The 19,765-nt window shown below is 33.7% G+C and overlaps 1 protein-coding gene across 3 annotated transcripts in view; it reads right to left on the bottom strand.

Moving 5' to 3' along the window:
- TDRD3 (tudor domain containing 3) overlaps nt 1-19,765 on the bottom strand; it is a 207,473-nt gene that overhangs the window by 25,505 nt on the left and 162,203 nt on the right. For 2 of the 3 annotated variants that reach the window (XM_082602562.1, XM_082602560.1), the window contains 2 exons: nt 14,911-15,036; nt 1,379-1,410 (listed from right to left, as the gene is read on the bottom strand). In XM_082602562.1, the coding sequence (XP_082458688.1) occupies nt 1,379-1,410; nt 14,911-15,036 (158 nt within the window). The remainder of the gene's footprint in view (nt 1-1,378; nt 1,411-14,910; nt 15,037-19,765) is intronic. The other variant, XM_082602561.1, reaches the window with a different exon arrangement.

Below are 19,765 nucleotides of genomic sequence, written 5' to 3'. Positions count from 1 at the left end.
CCTAACCCTCATTTTCTTATGTCCCACTTACTGTCAAGAAACCACAAATTGCCATGCACATCCACCATTCCACTGAAAGTGCATTCTACAGTTATAAGAACCTGTCGATTGCCAAATCCAACAGCCACTTTTCAATTCTCATCTTCCTTGACCTTTCCAGCATTTTATACTGTGGATCAAACATCCCTTCCCATCTGCCCAACCCCTTGTCCTCCTAAGCTACAGCTACTTCTCAGTGTCCCTTCCCACCCCTCAGCTGTGAAATTCCCTGGAAGTTGACCCTTGTCTTCGTCTTTTTTCTTTTTACACTTTTTCTTTTTACACACAATCTCACCCATACTCTTTACTTGTGCCTAGACGCTGATGACTCCAAAGTCCCCATCTCTTGCCTTAACTATTGCAATAACTGGGCTCCTTGCTCTCTGCTCTCACTGAAACCCATTTTCTATACCATAGGAAATAATCTCTTAAAGCAAAATCACATCATGACACTCCCCTACCCAAAATCCTTCATTGGTCCCTATTCTCAGATATAAATATTCCAACTCCTTACTGTAACCCACCTGACTCCCCATCCTTCAAGCCACCTGCCTTTGCAGCCAGCCTCATCTGCTGACACTTGCTACACCCAACCTATACTGCTGCCAAAATACCTCACCCTACCATGCCCTCCTACACTCTTTGCTATTCTCTCACACATTTTTTTCCCAAGCTAAGTCCTTCAAAACTTTCGAGACTCACATTAAACTTCATTCATTCAGATTTAACAAGTACTTACTGAAAACCTTATGTTTCAGGGACTGTTCTGAATGCTGAAGTATTAGCTGAGACAAAGTCCCTGTTCTCACATTGCTTTCACTTAGGGGTTGGAAGGAGGGGCAGGATATGCAGAAAATAAAGCGGGCAAAGGGGATAGAGAGTTTGTGTGATGGCGCATTGCTGTTTTATAATACGATAGTTAGGGAACGCCTCGCCTCTTCTATGAGTCAGTTCCTCACTGAGTTAAACACTCTCCATCTATGGTGCTTTACTTGCTGGGCTCCTCTGCTAGTCTGACTCTTTTAGTGTAGAGACTGCTCATCTATGAATTGCCATTGTCCAGCATGCAATCATTCTAAGGAAATGTGTTGTGTTGGGCACTGTTCTGGGTGGAGAGATAAAGTCACATAGTAAGTGCTCAAAAAGTTTTTTGAAACAGATTAAAATATATTTGAAATTATAAGTTAATAAGAAAACCTCAAATATAAAAATATCACTTTACAGTTAATATTTTAATAATATATCAAAAAAAAAACAGGGACAAAGAGTCAAACAAAGTATCATAATTATATACTAACATATTCCCAAAATTATGAATGTTAAGTAAGTACAGGCATACCTCTGAGATATTGCAGGTTTGGTTCCAGACCACTGCAATAAAGCAAATATCACAATAAAGGGAGTGACACTAATTTTTGGTTCCCCGGTGCATATCAAAATTTATATTTACACTACACTGTAGTCTTTAAATGTGCAATAGCATTATGTCTAAAAAAAACAAAGCACATGCCTTAATTAAACATTACTTTATTGCTAAAAAATGCTAACCATCATCTGAGCCTTCAGCGGGTTGAAATCTTTTTGCAGTAGTAACATTAATGATAACTGATCACAGATCACCACAACAAATATAACAGTAAAGTTTGAAATATTGTGAGAATTACCAAAATGTGACACAGGGACACAAAGTGAGCAAATGCTGTTGGAAAAATGGTGCCAGTAGACTTGCTCGACACAGGGTTGTCACAAACCTTCAACCTGTAAAAAAATGCAGTATCTGCAAAGCGTAATAAAATGAAGTGCAATAAAACAAGATATGCCTGTACGGATTAAATAAACATTTCATAGGAGAAATGTATTTTGCTGTGCATTTGAAAGCACTTGGGAGAGACTGAATTCTGAAGTGTTCTGTGGACAGTGATTAAGAGAGAATTTTGCAAGGAATTGGAGAGTAGGTTGTATGCATAGACTGAATGAAGGTGGTAATTTGTATAGGTAAGTCTATTGGTTTAGTTGTAGGAGTATTTCATTTACTAATTATAGACAGGAACAAGTTCAAAGATCATGGTATTTTATCATGGAAAACCATAATCATGTTGTTGTTAACTTCACTGAAGGCAAAGGGCAAAATTAGAAAGAAGTTATGTTTTTATTCATATTTCTTTTTTTAAACTCCCATATTTTCAGATCCTTTTTGCAAATTTTAGGGATTCCTTTTTAAGACTAAAATTCCCTAATCATGATCAACTTTCTTCTTGCTAATTTTATTTTGCTTGCTGTTACTTTTTCAAATAAAAAATGTAATACAAAATTATAGAAAGTTTATAAAATTGAAAAATAAGTATATACACATATACAGAGTCTGTACATAATTCTACTACACTAAAACAACCACTACTTTGAGAGGGCATTCTCAACCCTATAAACTGCTTTTATTCACTCATCATAAATATTTCCCATGATATTACAGCCTTCATAATGATCTTTTATCACAATTGTAAAATATTTCACCCAGCTGATGAATGATGCTTTATTTTAGCATTCTTAGTGTTAGGCATTTAAGTAGTTTCTAGTTTTTCCTGTTATTGCTGCAATGATCATCTCTCAGAAATTCACTTATTCCTTCGATCTTTCACTAGCAGAGATTAACAACTGTGGGATTATTAGTTTAAAGGGAATGAACACTTTTAAGGCTTGGAAAAAAATCAGAAAGATCACACCAATTTACACTGCTGTCAGCAATGTATAAAAGTACTCGTGTCACTACATCTTTGCCAGCATGAACATTATCATTTAATTTTTTCTCATTAATTCACACATTTAACACTGTAACTAATTGTTTCAATTTGCATTTGATTGCCACCAGAGTTCAATATTTCTAATTTTTAGTTAAGAAAGATGACACTGCTACTTCAGCAAGAAACCATATTGAGCATAAGTCAATGGTTCAAGGTTGTAAAAATAAAATAAAAATTTTAAGAAAGTTAATCTAATCATGACATGAGTAACTGTTATTGTGCTCCATGGTAATTAGGCATTAATGGCAAGCAGTTAACATAAGGGGCCATTATTACTATTATTGACACATAGCCAAATCAAGCATTCTTAGATTATGTGGGAAGGCTGGATCAAGTAAAGCTATAAGCTCTCGTTATGACCTCTTAAAGATCCCTTGATCTGAAACCAGATGCGATGCAGAAGGTAAATTCTCTTTCCTCCTTAGCTCCATGCAGGCTCTATCAACTGAGCACCCAGTAAAGACAACAGGTGTTATAAATTTAGTTTGACTGAGGGTAGGCTAGGGTTTACTGAGAATCAAAGATGAGGCCAAGTCAGATATAACTCAAAGAGCTGTCCAAAGAAATGGCCACTAAATCCCTTGTCTCTTCTCTATGATTATTCCTCAACTTAGGACCTAGTTTATCAGTGAGATTTCAGAAGAACTTTTAACTCTGAACTATTTCCATCTCCTTTCCCACAGAGAAAAAGAAAGGACAAGAGACACAATCATATTCCCATTTACCAATCAACCTTACTAACTAACGGAGAAGTGATCTGGGTAACACGATTTAAGGGACTTCTGCCAACACTGTGTGAACTTCCATGCACTGGAGATTTTTCGACGTTTCTAAGTGCACAATTCTGAGAAGATTAAAGAAGAAAGGTGAGAGTGGGAAGGGTAAAAAGGGGCAACACAATCCACACTCTACAATGAAGATTAATTTAACCAGTCTGGTTTAATATTCTTAGAATACTTAAGTCTGAAGCATGCAGAGGACAGGAATAAGAGTTCCAATATGGAGAGGATACAGGGAAAAGCAAAAGGAGTTGTCATTTTGGGCTGCTTTAAAAATGCATAGCCAAGGATACTAGACTATGGAAGAATTGGGAAGAAGAAGGCCAGGTTATGATAATACAATTTTAAATTTCTATAGACCTTGGGAGTTTACAAAGCACATTTCCTTTGATCATATTACTTATCCTCACAACAACCCTGTACTGAAGCTGAGACCCAGAGACATTAAATAACTTACCCAAAGTCAAATAGGTAGTAAGTGGCAGAGCCAGGACTCGACCCAGGTCTTCTGACTCCTTCTGTGCATTTCCAGCTCCCCTGGAGCTGAAGCAGGGGCAAAAAGGGAGGTGGAAGTAATTTGCCCAAGACTAGCCCTGCCCTCTCCCCTTCTTTCAAAGGCCAAGCAGAGCAGACATTTCATTCAGTGACCCCTTTTCATCAAATGCTTTCAGGATAAAGCACACAGAATGTGAAAATGTTTCTCAGCCTTGGGTCCAAGAATGGCAACTGGCAGTAGACAATGTCAGAAGTATTTCTGCCATTTATGTGAAATTTATTGGAACTTCAAAGAATAGCAATTATCATTTCAGAAAGCAAAACTTGTTCTTATAATTGAAATTATTTAAAGCAGTTTGTTTAAAAAATTTTTGTTTAGCAGTTTAAGTCAAACCTTTTAAATTATACCATTATGAAAATTATTTTGAAAAATGCTTAAGAATCAAGATACCAAATCTACATTTAACCTACTCTGTGGTCATTTTTTTTTCCCTATCTTAAATATCTTCCCTGTCATTAATTTCATTAAAGCAATTATAATCATTAGAATGAACAGAATATTCAGTCTGTTCGTAGCCAATTTTAAGTATTTTCAATAAATCAATAGGAAAATGTGCATATCATCTTCCTGAAATTTAAATCTTATATTCATTTTAAAATTATATCTAAAATGCTTTTATTGTAGCCTTTTATAAGTAATTTTCTATAAAAAAATTTAGAGTTCTCAGTCTCAAGTTTCTTGTATCATTCCTTAATTTTTCTTAGGGAATTATATATTTTAATTTTAAACATTCAATGAGAATTTTTCTCTGCTTTGCTTATTTCCTAAGAATACAAGGATACAATTTAAATGGACTGGGCATTTCTAGATCATTTTGTAATCAGCTCCACTACATCTCAGTCTCTAACAGTCTTTCTATTTATGAGAACTACTATCAGTAAGGCCAAGTACTTAGTATGCATTAACACTAATCAGGGCACATAAAAGATCAACCAGGGATATCTTTATTTGTGCCCAAAGCTTTTAGAGGCTTTCTGAACTACTACTCTCAAGTTCTTGATCTGTCTCCCTTTTCAATTTGCTTTAAGACTTCAATTCCATATTTTAAAAATCGAATTAAGTCTAATTCGTTTGAGTACTGATGGTCAAATTCAGGAATTCTTAATAAGATTCATATTAACTGATCACTTTATAAGGAAAAAAATACACTAGAATACTTTTCTCCACATTATTTTAAGCCTTATTTATTTACTTAAATCTTTTCAAGATAAAATGCTCATTATATTCTCCTTAATCATTCATTAAATAGTATCAAAAATGGCTACCAACATTAAAAAAAAGATAACAAGTCCATAAATTTTAGAATTTGAACCATATAGAAACAGAATGAAACTGACTTTTAGTATCTTACTTTGAATAATAAGCTCTTGGGTAAGCATGACCAGGAGGGTTGAGCCTAATTTCCCAATCACATGATCTGGGGGAAAAAATGAGCACACTTCAGGCAAAATAAAAATTCCAATAAAAAGTTGTTTAAGTTAATACTAGTTTTAAGAAGTCAACTTTGGCCTTCCCCACTTACTTCCTTCACACCATACCATTCATTTAACAGGCATAACAAAATTATAATCAAGAACCATTCCAACAATGGTTCCCAGACTGGAACCATGCCAGCCAGATAGAGGCCTTATGAATATTTATTATGTGGCTTCTGGAAGGAAGGAAATTTATCTTCTACTTGTCTTATATCCTTTTAATCCCTTGTGTATATAGGCCAATCTATTTTCTAAAGTAGCTTTGTTACAAAAAGCACTCAGAATACTTGTGGAAAAACTAGCATATTAAACTGTTACACTCAGGCTTCATGTCTGAAGTAATAAGGGTGACCACTAGGACTACATTAATCATTCAACAAATAATTACTGACCTCTTTCCACTGTTTCAGCCACCAAGTCAGTTCATATGCTCACTTAAAATCAAATCCCCTCAAGCTCTAAAACAAGTAGTACTTATAGTATATATCTACTGGTTATTAATAGAGTTCCTTTGCACTTTCACTAGCTATTATCCAACCATACATTCTGCCCTTGTTTATAATTATAAGTGCCTGGAAAGGATATGTTTCTTAAAATAAGAATTTTTTCCCCTCTAGATCTCTCAAGTGAGCTCTGGAGCTAGATCCAAGATTATCAATTCATCTTAATAACTGTTACAAGGAAAATGAGAGATCTTCTGATGTCTTGAACAGAAGATCAAGAGCAGTTAAGTTTAAGTTTGTTTTCTCTGAGGCTTTTAACAAGCTTTTAATTAATTGAAATAATACTAGTCAAAGGCTTGAGAACACACTAGCCTATTAGTAAAGGAGCAATACAAATGTTGAAACAAAACAGAATTTTTGGTATTTTAGGAGTCCTCTTCTTCATTTAAGAATGCCCACACACTCAGTGGAATTAACTTGATTTGATATTTTCTTTTGATTCAGTAGCCAATGTCAGTTTAACAAAAAAAAGGATTTCAGATTTTGCTTTAGGCTAGATTGTTGGAGAATAACAAATACAATACCCAAACAAATGATGACAATGCCTTACTGCTGAAACATATAAATATCATGTGGGTTATTAGGCAAGAATTACAGAAAAGAAACAGCAATATTATAAAGGCTACAATGGGAGTTTTCATGAATGAAAATTTTAAAAAGTTAATACATAAATGTTTCTAGAATTAGAGTTAAGTTAAAATTAAATTAAATGACCAGTGAGTTGTGTATAATTACATGTAAAAGAAGATCTCAATTTTATTTTTATGTAATAAAACACTACTGCTAATGGCATAAGTACTTAGAAGGGACATAAATTTTCAGAAGTATATTTTGTCCTCTATTCATAGAAAGTTAAAGAATCATGGAACATGTTTGAGGAAAAATTGCCTTTTATATATTTAGTCTCTATTTATAACATAAAAGTACAATATTATATTATTAAGAAGTCTGGAACATCTAAAACAGTGTTTCTGAAGATAAATCTTCACCCTATTTTAAAAGTGTGAAATTTGAAAACTACAAAGAAGAAAAGAGCTACGACGTTTTTCAAAGCACCTCCTGTAGACTTTCTATAACAAATTTTATACAGGAAAAAAAAAGGGTCCCATGAGCCAATAAGTTTGTGAAGCAATAAACACTATATATGTCTCTCTCTTGGAGATTTAAAATACATATTAATCTGTTACTGGCTCAAAGAAGTCCTGTAATCAAAGGTATACTTAATTTTTTAACCCAGTATTTTCCAAATTTATTTAACCAGGAAACAGAACTAACCCTGAGTTAGATGGACTAGGCATGAAGAAATATGTACAAAAAAATAATAACTTTTTAATTCTTATGATGGTCTGAGCTACTTAACTAGAGCCTCATCATTATGTTTACTCTTAACAAACTATATGGGTTGTTTTTTTGTTTGTTTTTTTTAAGGCAAATAAAATGTACTCACTGTTGCAGAACGTCCTGTCCCTTCTGAATGGAGCTCTCAGCCAACGACAGGCCACTACTAAGGGAGTTATTTCAAACTAAGGTGTAAAACTCTTGCCAGTATTTCTCAAGTTTAATGGAACTGAAACCTATTAAAACCAGAGTGTTTCTCACAAGGAGACAGATCAACCCCACTCTTTTTCTAGAGGTGTGATAGTGAAGCCTACTGCACATGATTCTAGAACAAACGGCATAGGTCCAGTAAAGTTCAGGAAATTAGGATCAGTAGGAAGGGTAACCAAATACATCAAGAGATACCACCCACTAAATGTGAAAAGAAAATAAAGTTTAAAAAACAAAGTCAAAAGGATACAATGATGTTTAAGAGATAGAATGAAAACACAGAGAGATGACTAATAAATAAGGTGACAAAAGCAAGAGTATAGAAAAACACAAATAACCATGTAAGGTTAAAAAAGAAAATGTACAACTGATGACTCGTTATGGTATGCAATCAAATATGTATCATAAGTCCTCTTTTAGCCTATCACCAACAAAGTTCACAACCACTGACTTTAGAATTGGAAAGATGCATTGTAGGAGCTCCATCTGAAAGGGAATAAAGTCTATGGTGCAATAAGCAACATATTTGTCTGCCTTTTTAGGTATAGATGGAAGAGGCTCAGAAATTCACTAGAAACTAAAACAGAACTGTGTGCACTGTTTTTTTTTTTAATTCAAGAAAGATGCCTCTTCAGATTTATAAAAATCTTTAAAACATACTGACATGAGTGCCTAGTCAAGGCACATGCCCAATATAAGATTTTAACATCTTTGGGAACAAGAAATAAAACAAAACAAAAATATTCCTCAGATTCATTTATTTTACTACTTTATTTCCTGTGCAATGAGTATATTAGCAAGTCTTCTGCATACATATGTGAAGGAATGGTAAAATTCAGTGCAGTTTGAAATTACAGTTTTAAAAATCCGGGTAAGTAAAGTAAATGAAAAAATAAAATTTACACTTGAAAGAGAACAAACCTTGGGTCTATTAAATCAAAAATGTCAAAGGAAAAAATAAGTTCATCTGACAATCCTAGCTCCCTTCAGCTGTAGATCATACCCAGAATGCCTCCTTAAGACTACTTTGAAGAAAAAATAAAAATTATACAACATTTAGCATAAATCTAAAGCATCTCGAATTTACTTCTCAATTGGCCAGCATCATAATTCAGGAGTCCATCCTTTAAGTTGCTATTAATAAAGGGGAGACTTAGAAGATAAAAGATTAACATAATACCTACTGGTATTATTCATGTACACAAAAAAGATTTTTCAAACAGTTATGCTAAATTGATTCTTAATATTTAAATAATATAAGGCTTAAATTGTTTTATGAATTGTAATTAAAGTTAGAAACAAATCAAAAAGACAGCACATCTTAGGTAATACCCTACCATGTTATTTAACTTTGGGAGTTATTTTACCTTCAGTAAAAAGGAACATGAAATAATAACATGATGTACTTTCATTGCTCAATAAAGGAAAACTCAGATTACCCAGAAACCTTTTAAAGATATTTTTATACACAGTTCCTTTGAATAGATTATAATACATTAAATTATCATATAGCAAAATTCAAGCAGTACTTTTGTACAGGTTCTTAAAATAGTATACTATTTTCTTAGTATTAATTTAGTGGTGAAATAAAATGTCTCTTGAATAATATAGCCCAGTCAAAACTAGATCTCAAGATTTTCATAATAATCTCTTAGGTTTCATAATAATCTCAAATTCACAAACTGAATTTGGGATTTAGGAGGTAGATGTCAACAGTATTTAAGTTGATATATCAATGTATATGGCATCATTTATGAATGAATCATCTCTCCCTCTATGTCAGAAGCTTTCATATCTCTAGTAAAGTCCTTCTGTATAATCCACAACCTCCTGTGAGAATTGTGAAAAGCTGAGTGATAGATTAAGAAATAAATAAAGCATATCAAATACAACTAAAAACAGAGCTTAAAGATATTACATGGACTCCCCCAAATTCCATCATCTATAAGGTGAAAATTATGTTCTTAAATGGGGCTGAACTAGCTGTACAGTTTCCTTTTGATTTACTCTGTGTTTACACTGTAAAAGAAAATGAGCATTGCCTATATGATAATCTCTGAAAGGGAAGTGTCCCAAAATACGTATAGTGGAAGAAAATGTATTTCAGTATTTCATTGACCTTACTCAAATTATGCTTTTAGTGCAGAAATTTAAGTATGGTAAATTATACCCACTAATCTATTTAAGAATTTATTATCAGAAATGAAAAACCTTCTGGACTATGATCAAATAGGTGCCTGCACTTTTTACTGGATACTAATTGGCAGAACCTCACTGTTACATAATTCTAATTTCCCTTTGAAGTTAATGGTTTCTATAACAATTGTCCTCTTTTTAATATCTATTATGATCTTTGATATCAAATATAAACTAGATATAGCCTAACTTTATTACTATATCATTAAAATTACTAACATGACCTTGTTCTAATACATTTAGGATCCATTTTAACTCATTAATTTACTATCACAACTCTCAATCTCCTTCCTCATTAAATAGGTTAGGGGTTTTTTTGGGGGTAATATGTTTCTCTTTAATATTTTTATTAGTGGTAGAATACTTTATGTTTTTTTCTGAACATTATTTGAATTTGAAAAGGTAATTTTCAAATGTGCTTCACAGGATGTCATTATAAAATAAATTTTGCACAGTTACTTCAAAAGTAAAACTTGAAACTGATAGTTCTTTTTTTAAAGTATGCTAAAACTGAAACAAATATAATTATTTTTAAAAGAAACCCAAACCCACCTAAAAAGAAATTTACTTTTTAAATCAAGTAAACAGATAGGAAATTTTAAATAGATAAAATTCATTAAATGACACTTTCTTCTTCTGTAATAATTTTATCTTCAAATAAGGTGAAATAAAATAAAGACCTAAACATTATTTAAATTAAAAATCAGTAAACAACATTTTTCCCACTTATATCTTGTTTTAAAGCTTCAAGAGGTAAGAACGAACACTCCCATGAGATATTTAAGTTTGTTTCACGTAATTGGAAATATAACTTTCTTCTAGCTTTGTGGGCAGGACTTTTGTGTGTTTTGAGTACTAACATATATTCCTCACCCAGAACAATGTCTAGCACCTAACATACATACAATGAATATTTGTTGAATAAATAAATATGCTACAGAAAAACATTTAAGGTAGGTTAAAAGACAATAACAATCCATCTGTCACTTTCCAGAATTACTGCCCAAGATGATGTGTATGCTAAGGTCTTAGAACTAACCATTATCGATACAATCATAATTTTTCTAGTTGGAACATTAACTGAACAAAGATAATTTCCTGATACTATGAACCTTTAAAAAGAAAGTTTAGAAATCAGCATGTTCTAAAACATTTCTTGGGATATATAAGTCTCAGTGGCATACAAGTCATAAATATTCTGGGAAATCAGGACTTGACACTGTCTTTCCAGGTTTAGAAAAGTGATTCAGAAGAAACAACACTCTAAAAACACAAAAGATTTGTCTGAGCAGCAACACCAGGGTATTTTACAGTAATTCCAAATTGCCTGTGGCATCTTTTTACTGTTTTCCTGATATCAGTTTTAGAGTTAAAAAGAATAAATTTGAAAAGTGCCTGCAGGAAACACAAATAGGTTTCCTTTGCCCCTAATGTTTTCTCATACAGTGGTCAGAAATATAAAATAATATTATGGTTTTCTCCCTACACAGTTTTACAAATAATATGAGATTCCATAATGCTTCCTTTACTTTGGTAAAATAAGGAAAATCCTGCAATATACAAAGAACATTTAAAAAAAAAGTTAGAGGATTAATCCAGTTAAGAATGAGCTGTGGGCTTCCCTGGTGGCACAGTGGTTGAGAGTCTGCCTGCCGATGCAGGGGACACGGGTTCGTGCCCCGGTCCGGGAAGATCCCACATGCCGCGGAACGGCTAGGCCTGTGAGCCATGGCCGCTGAGCCTGCACGTCCGGAGGCTGTGCTCCGCAACGGGAGAGGCCACAACAGTGAGAGGCCCGTGTACCGCAAAAAAAAAAAGAATGAGCTGTGAATCTCACATTAATATACAATAGAGAGTTTACTATGATAAAGACACTAAAATTAAGACAGAATATTTTACCATAGTTAAAAGATCCAGGTTTAATCTAGCTAGAAGAAAAAAATCAAGTATGACATAGCATAACAAAAAGTTCAGTAGATCATTTTGGAGGAAATAAAGTATTTAATCATAATCAGAACATATATTTTTACCATCTAAAATATCATCACTGAGTATGGTCTGGAAGTAAAAAGGTACAACCAGATAGGAGGGGAAAATAGAAATTTGTCTACAGACTGATTTAAGGCAATTAGTTCTTTTTTTTTTTAAGGCAATTAGTTCTTAAACTTCATGAGAAAAATATTAACAGTTAGATTTAAACTATTAACTTGACTTTTATTTTAATTTTCCATATAAGAAACTATTAACTTAGTCATTGAATCTCATTTCATGCTTTTTATTTAATAATTTATCCTTACAACCTTTAAGAGACAATACAGACAACTGATTTCTATAAAGATTTTTGGCTTATATGCAGGCTTCTTGGTTATTTTTCCTGCAAACTATTAAAAAAATTTCAATGAATGATCATTGCTACATTTAGGAAAAAAAGAGGTTTTCCATAATCTTGTGCCAATAACAAACATAAACCTTAATAAAATATACAAAATCATTTCATAATTAAAAACAGTAATGTACATATGTAGTGCAAGAGTTGAAAACAATTAAAAATTACACAGTCCATAGTGTGAGTGAATAATTGTGCTAAGGCTTCTAACACCTCGCTATACCTTTGCAGCTCTTTAATTTTTCTAGTATGACTTATCTATTAGAGTTACCATCTTATTGGTATAGTGAATGTTTTGCTTGGATTAACTTAAAACTTGTTACAATTCCCAAGTTACAAAAAGAAAAAGTGTTCATAGACCCCAACAGCACTCTCAGAGGATAAGAGAACTCTACACTAATTCTATGTTAAATGTACTGACAGCCACATAGATTGTTTTTCTTCAGAGGCTTTTTATGTATATGCACACATATGTATTTTTTTTTTAATGGAGATGGGTTAAGATATGTTAAACTGGTGGCTTCTATTTATCAAGAAGGAGCTGCTTCTACAACTAAGTCAATTATTCACACAGATAAGGAAGGATGATCTTATCCTCAATAACACTGTTCATGATCCAAAAATTTTTGCTATATTAATTTATGCAAAATCATAAAACATCAACAATCACTTGGTTACTTGTAAATAGGAGAAAAGAAATACCAGAATCTCCAAAAGATTTAGTAATACTATGCTGCTTCTACCTGAAAAATATTTCACGTATCTTATGAAAGATTTTTAAGTTGACTGCAGAAAAAGTATATAGGTAAAAAAAAAAAAAAAATAGCACAATAAAGCCTAGAAGAGTATTCACAAGTAGGCAGGGAGAATATGAAAGTATTGCTGTGGTTCAGAATCACTACGTGGGCTGTCACGTGAGAAATTTATTGTCCAGCTAAGTTTACAAAGACCTAAAATCAATAATAAAGCAATGAGGACTATTAAGGGGAAAAAAGGAAAAGTCACTGACTGTAGAAAGAAAATGATCACTTCAGTACCAAACACTTCTGAATGGAAAAGCTACAGTGAGGAATGAGAAATGTGCTCATCAGTTATGTCTACTCTGGAAGAGAAAGAGGAAGTAGAGAAGAAACAAAGTAAGGAAACTTAAATTTTTCTTTAGGGAGAAAAGAATAAAATTAATCTTTTATTAAATCTCCTTAAAAAACACCAAATGTAAAAATTTTATTTTGACTCTGACTGTAATGGCCAAAAACACTGGGATCATATGATGAATAGCAAACTAGGGTTCAACTTCTAGAAATACAGGCTCAATAAATACTTTTACCATCAAAACTACATTAAGATGTATTAATGAAAAAGAGAATAAATGAAAAGAGAATAAAAATAGCCATCGCATGGGAATCAAAAGGGATATAGTTACATCAAGTTTCTCTAAGAAAAGATATAAATTAGACGTTGATGGTATTTCAGTCTTTTAGGGAAAAAGCAGCTAAACTTTAGAGGATGAGAGTGAAGGAAAGGATCTCTTAAACATATGAATGTTGTACTGTAAAATATGAAACAATAAGCTACCTAGAAAATGATCATTTTTCTAGAATAAAAAGGTAAAGAATAAAGATCTATGGACCCAAATATGATTGCTGCTACTAGGCGTTTTGTTGTTGTTTTATCTATCTTTTTTGGGAAGGCGAGAGGGAGCAGTGACACAGAGGTCATGACAGAAAAATCTAGAAAGACCAAAGCTAAACTAAACTAAAAGCAGCTAATGAGAATGTATGCTTCAATGATGAAGGTTACTGTCTAGATGATATAGTTTTCTAGTATATTTTTACATTTTAGGGAAACAGCAACAAATTAGGCTTCTAGTGATAAGTTTATTAACAGCTATCCACAAATTACAGAAAGGAAATAAATTTTAAAAAAACTTTATGAAACAAATTCTAATATGCCTTGTCCTCCTGTTTTTGCCTAAATGTAGCTGAGAATCTATCTATGTAAAGTCACATAAGTCCTGTATAAAATGGACTCCATGAGGCCAATACAGTCTAAATTACATCAACAAAATCATCACAGCTTTGACATAACGTTTGGCAACAAAATTAATCAAATAATTAAACAAAGATATTTAAATTTAATCTGCACATATACATATATAAATATACGTGTAGTAAATAGAGTATGAGTTCATATATAATTTAAAGTGTTTTTCTTAATTTTACATGTAACTAAAATAATAAAGAATATACATGTATCCAACAGAGACTTAAATTTGACAACTGCTGGACAAAATTTAGTCAAATTTAAAGTAACAAACTCAGAAAGAACAAAATATGCATAAGAACCCATAAAAACATATACACATTTTTCGCCAACATATAAATAAGGGCACCTATTTCCAAAGCATAATATAACAAAGCATTATACAAGAGAAGCAATTGCAATGCATTCAGTTTTACTGTAGTTCAGTGTAATTATTAAATTAAAATCTTACTTTAGGAGTAGCCAGTTTTAAGCAAATTCAAAATATTTTTCCACTGGCAAATTTCATATTACTATGACTAATCTTTTAGAGCTATGTATTTCCTTCAAAACAGCTTATGCCTTTGTACAGAATTTGGATCACGTACCCATGCCTCTGTCTGAATGGGCCTGATGTTGCTTAGTAGCACCTCTTCATAGTTTCCATAATCAATGAATTTAACAACTGCTGTCATACCTGAAGAATGAAGAGCTTCAACTTCTGCTCGGTAAAACTGAGGAGACAAAAAGGAGTTTTAAATATGAGAATCAATATTGTCTACAAAGGGTGATACATGATGGAAATGTAAATACTCAAAATGTTACAATATTTGTATTTTTTGAAAGCTCATTTTTTAAATCAATTTTTATTGAGACATAATTGACATATATCATTGTATTAGTTTTAAGTGGACAACATAATGATCTGATATATGTATATATTGTGAAATGATTACCACCATCAGTCTAGTTAGCATCCATCACCACACATAGTTACATTTTTTTCTTATGATGAGAACTTTTAAGATTTACTCTCTTAGCAACTTTGAAATATACAATATTTTAAAGAAAATAATTTTTAAGAGAATAATATTTTTAAGAAAGAAAGCTTACCTTTGGATAATCATAAATTGGCTAAGAAAAAGAGAGAAATTCTCTCAGCCATGTGAGTTCTGACATATGTACACTGAGCAGTAGTGAGATTTCAGAACTAAGAGGGTCAATAGAGAAGAACATTCACATGCTAATGGGTGTAAAAAGAACTAGTGTTATATTTTGTTGTTAGCCATTGAAGCCCTTTGACTAACACTGGTAAGAAGATTCTTATGTACTTATCAGAATATTTAAGTATGGAGCAATGTACTTAAAAAACAGAAATATATGACCAAAAAAACCAAAAAAAAAAAACAAAGAAAAAGGCTTATTGTTGCAGTCATACAGGCAGCTGTGGTGAAGGAGGGTTTTCAGTTAAAAAGTAAGCACATGACTTGTATCCAGGATTTATAGGATTTGAGACATTGTAAGACCGGACACTTTTATTTCATCTGTTTACCCAGTGTTCCTTGGCTCTTGGAACCAACACACATTAACAAACTCACTAGGAACTGAATTTACATAACAACTACAATTTTTAAATTTATCTGTTGAGGTAACTGGGAGTAGGTCAACTGATTGGAGTATTCCCTCCACTATAGGTCAACCCATTCAGGGCTCAAATTATACGTCTGAACGTTGCTTAGTGAATATGAAATGGAAACGAAAAACTCATAAAACTCTTATTTACTCTTAAGGAATGTTTTCTTCAAACTAGGGCAGTTGGATGCTCTAATATAACACTCTAACAGTAACGCTTAATATAACAGGACCCTATAGGACCTTTATATTTTTAAGGACCTTTAGTTTCTCCTCCAGGGCTATAGATAAATATTCTGGGCTGTATCCCTTGAGCTGTTTTGCAGATACTGAAACCCCCACCAGGTAGAAAAAGTTAACCACGGGCTTCCCTGGTGGCGCAGTGGTTGAGAGTCTGCCTGCCAATGCAGGGGATACAGGTTCGTGCCCCGGTCCAGGAAGATCCCACATGCCGTGGAGCAGCTGGGCCCATGAGCCATGGCCGCTGAGCCTGTGAGTCTGGAGCCTGTGCTCCGCAACAGGAGAGGCCACAACAGTGAGAGGCCCGCGTACCGCAAAAAAAAAAAAAAAAAAAAAGAAAAAGTTAACCACATGATGACTGTAGCCATGACATAAGCTGTTCCATCTTACACAATTCCAAGAACTGGCCTCAAGAAAATGGGAACACACTGATGCTGGAGTTGAAGATTACTTGTACTTAAAACAATCATATGATGCTGATCAGATCATTGCATGACCAATTTCAAGATGATTGCTGGAGCTGACTGTACTGTTCTGCATGTAGCTCCCCTCCACCAACCCCTCCCTCCACCCGTACATCCCTGAAAGTCCCCTTTAAAAGCTCTTGCCCCCTGATCAGCAATGGGGAGTTAGTTTTTTGGGACACGAGTCCATCTTCTTCCCAGAACTGCCAGCTTCCTCAATAAAGCCATCCTTCCTTTTACCCAGCACTTGTCTCTCGAGATTTGGCTTTCAAGCTATGAACAGAAAAGCCTAAGTTCAGTAACATTAACAGGCTCACCAGAATCAAAAAATACTAAACACAACAAAAATTCTTATTCTCTAAAATCTTCTAAAATAGCAGTTACTCTGGGTATACCAGGAAAGAACCTGCTTTCACTGATTTTTTTTTAAATAAGTGATGGGGTTTTTTTTAAAGTCTTTATTCAATTTGTTACAATATTGTTTCTGTTTTATATTTTTTGTTTTTTTGGCCCCAAGGCATGTGGGATCTTAGCTCCCCGACCAAGGATCGAACCCGCACCCCTTGCATTTGAAGGCAAAGTCTTAACCACTGGACCACCAGGGAAGTCCCTGTTTTCACTGATTAACTAGTATACTTCACACTACAAAAGTTATTAAGTTAATCCATCGTATTTTCTTTTCCAGATCTGGATGCTAGCAAATTTAGAGATACCATGCTAGAATTTTCCTTATCTTAGAGTTCTTAATATACACTCACATCTCTCCCTTCCTCCTTTATTTCTTAGCCTTACACTTCTGTGTTCTGTAAATTGCTGTATTTCTGGACCCATGCTTCAGTTGTAAGCTTCTTAGATAATTAATGTCAGTTCAGGTAAGTTCAAGAGGTAAGTTCAACATTGATAGCTAGTCATAATACATCCTAGGAAAACAAATAACTTGACATCCTTTCAGGAGCTACATGTGAAAAATGAATTCTATATAATGTGGAAAGTACTGCAATACAGGTGTAGTGATATGGCACTTAATAAAGTTGAGGAGTTCAGGAAAAGCTTCCTGGGGCAGATGACAATGGATACAGTCTTCAAGGATGAAGAGTATTTAGCCAAGTTAAGAACTGAGGAGGGTGTTCCAGGGAAAGCTACAGAGACATAAAACATAAAGAGAAGTATAGGAAACAACAAGCAGTTTTAAATTAACTATGGCATGATGTGAGAAAGGTCAACCAATAGGACAAGAAGGTAAGGACCAGCTGATAGAGGCTCTATATGCATGCTAAAGACTACAAGTGAAAGATTTTAACTAGGAAGAATGACATGCTCTTAGACCAAGATCACAGTGTTGGCAGTTTCAGTGACAAGTTTAAGAGGAATAAGATTTAAGGCAAGGAGACCAATTTGGAGGCTGTTACAATATCCCAGTTGAAAGGGCTGAAAGAGCTGAACTAGTTATGGCAGACATACAGGGAGAAAAAGCATTGTCCCAGATGCTCAAATCCTGCTATGGAAGTAAAGCTTGAGAGAAGGCAAGGTATCATGAGGAATGTTTTAAATGATACTAACTGATTATTTCCAAAACATCATTACAATGCAATTAAGATTATGCTTTCTTAATGACAGTTATAGACAATGCTTTTCTTAAATCTTTACCTTAGTCTCTGGCTAGAAAACTGGAAAGTTGCCTATTCTTGAAAAGACACTTAAAAGTTATTTCTTAAATTAAGTGGTTTCAGAAGATAACTAATGCCATCTCTTTCAGAGAGTGAAAATTATTTATCTTATTTGCCTAAAGGTGCATCTATACAGAGCCTACAGTCCTTCACTCTAAACTGAATGTATACATCCACGTAAATTCAAAGTAGTCATCTTAGACGATCATCCAATTATTCTAAGAATACTCTAAAAGCTCAAAACATTTTGGGAAATATTAGGCACTATCTTTCAGAAGCTTTATGACATTATTTTGAATATATTCAGTAGAGGCAATCGATGAATTCAGTATCATTGATTTTCTGAGAAAATTACAATTGAAAGTAAAGCTTTAAAAACAATCTCATCAGGTATTTGAAGGCATTTGGGTAATAGCACAGACAAAACTATCTTATACATCCCAAGCACCTAACGCTTAGCAGCTACTCAATAATGGTCTGTTGAATACTCAATATTTGTTGAAGAACTTGTCTAAGTGTAATATCTGAATATCTTAGGTCTGTTATTCTCTGTTGCTTTGTTTCTGGTCTTTCATATTCTCTCTCTCTCTCTCTTTGTATTTTTAACCATGCCTCATAATTTTTTATAGGATGCCAGACATTGTAGATGAAATACCATGAAGAGGATCTGTATAGAAAATGTTACTTTTCCCCAAAAGAGGATTGTATTTTGGGGGGCAGGCAGACAGAGTACAAGGAGATATCCTTAATCATGTAAAGGGTTGATTTTAGGCATTGTACTGGCTTGTTTGTATTTTGCACTTACTACTAGGGCACAATCCTTATGGGATTTCAATGGAAAGCCTGAGTCTTTTACCAAGCCTTTCAAACATTATTAATGATTAATTATTAATCATTTATTTCCTCTGCTCGTCAAGGTCACCATCAACTCCACACTGTCCAATGCAAACTAAAATTTCCATCCTCATCTTAACCTTTCCAGAAGCATCTGACAGAAGTGAACCCTCCCTCTAAGGTAGACAATGTTAGTTCTATAAACTAACACTGATTTCCAACTACTTCTTGCCTCTACCATAATGGAGAAACAGTTAAGCATAAGTAACCCCTCACTAGCCAAATCAAACAGTTGTTGTATTTTGGAAAGTGAGTGGTCTCAGATGCAAGAGTAAGAGTCTAGATAGTGAAGAACACCTGTACTTGCTTTCCAAGTCTCCCTAATAGCCAAGAAGAAGCCATGTGAAACAGTTCCAACCAATGAAATTGTCTGTAGGTATTTCTGGGAAGGCTTTTGCTTTTCTTGACAAAAAGAAAAGACACAGCTAGTGCTGTCTCCTCCTCTGCTTTTAGCCTTGAATAAAAACTTGACAGTAGAGATGCTGCTTCTAGGCAAATGTTATCTCACATTCATACCAAAATCTTAAAAGACTATGCCATCTAGTTGTACCTGGACCCCTCCTTGC

Source organism: Mesoplodon mirus (genome assembly GCF_964341445.2).
Source record: "Mesoplodon mirus genome assembly, chromosome: 17".
NCBI classification, from domain to species: domain Eukaryota; kingdom Metazoa; phylum Chordata; class Mammalia; order Artiodactyla; family Ziphiidae; genus Mesoplodon; species Mesoplodon mirus.
The sequence above is the reverse complement of the archived record's forward strand: the minus strand, read 5'-3'. Positions and strand labels throughout refer to the sequence as shown.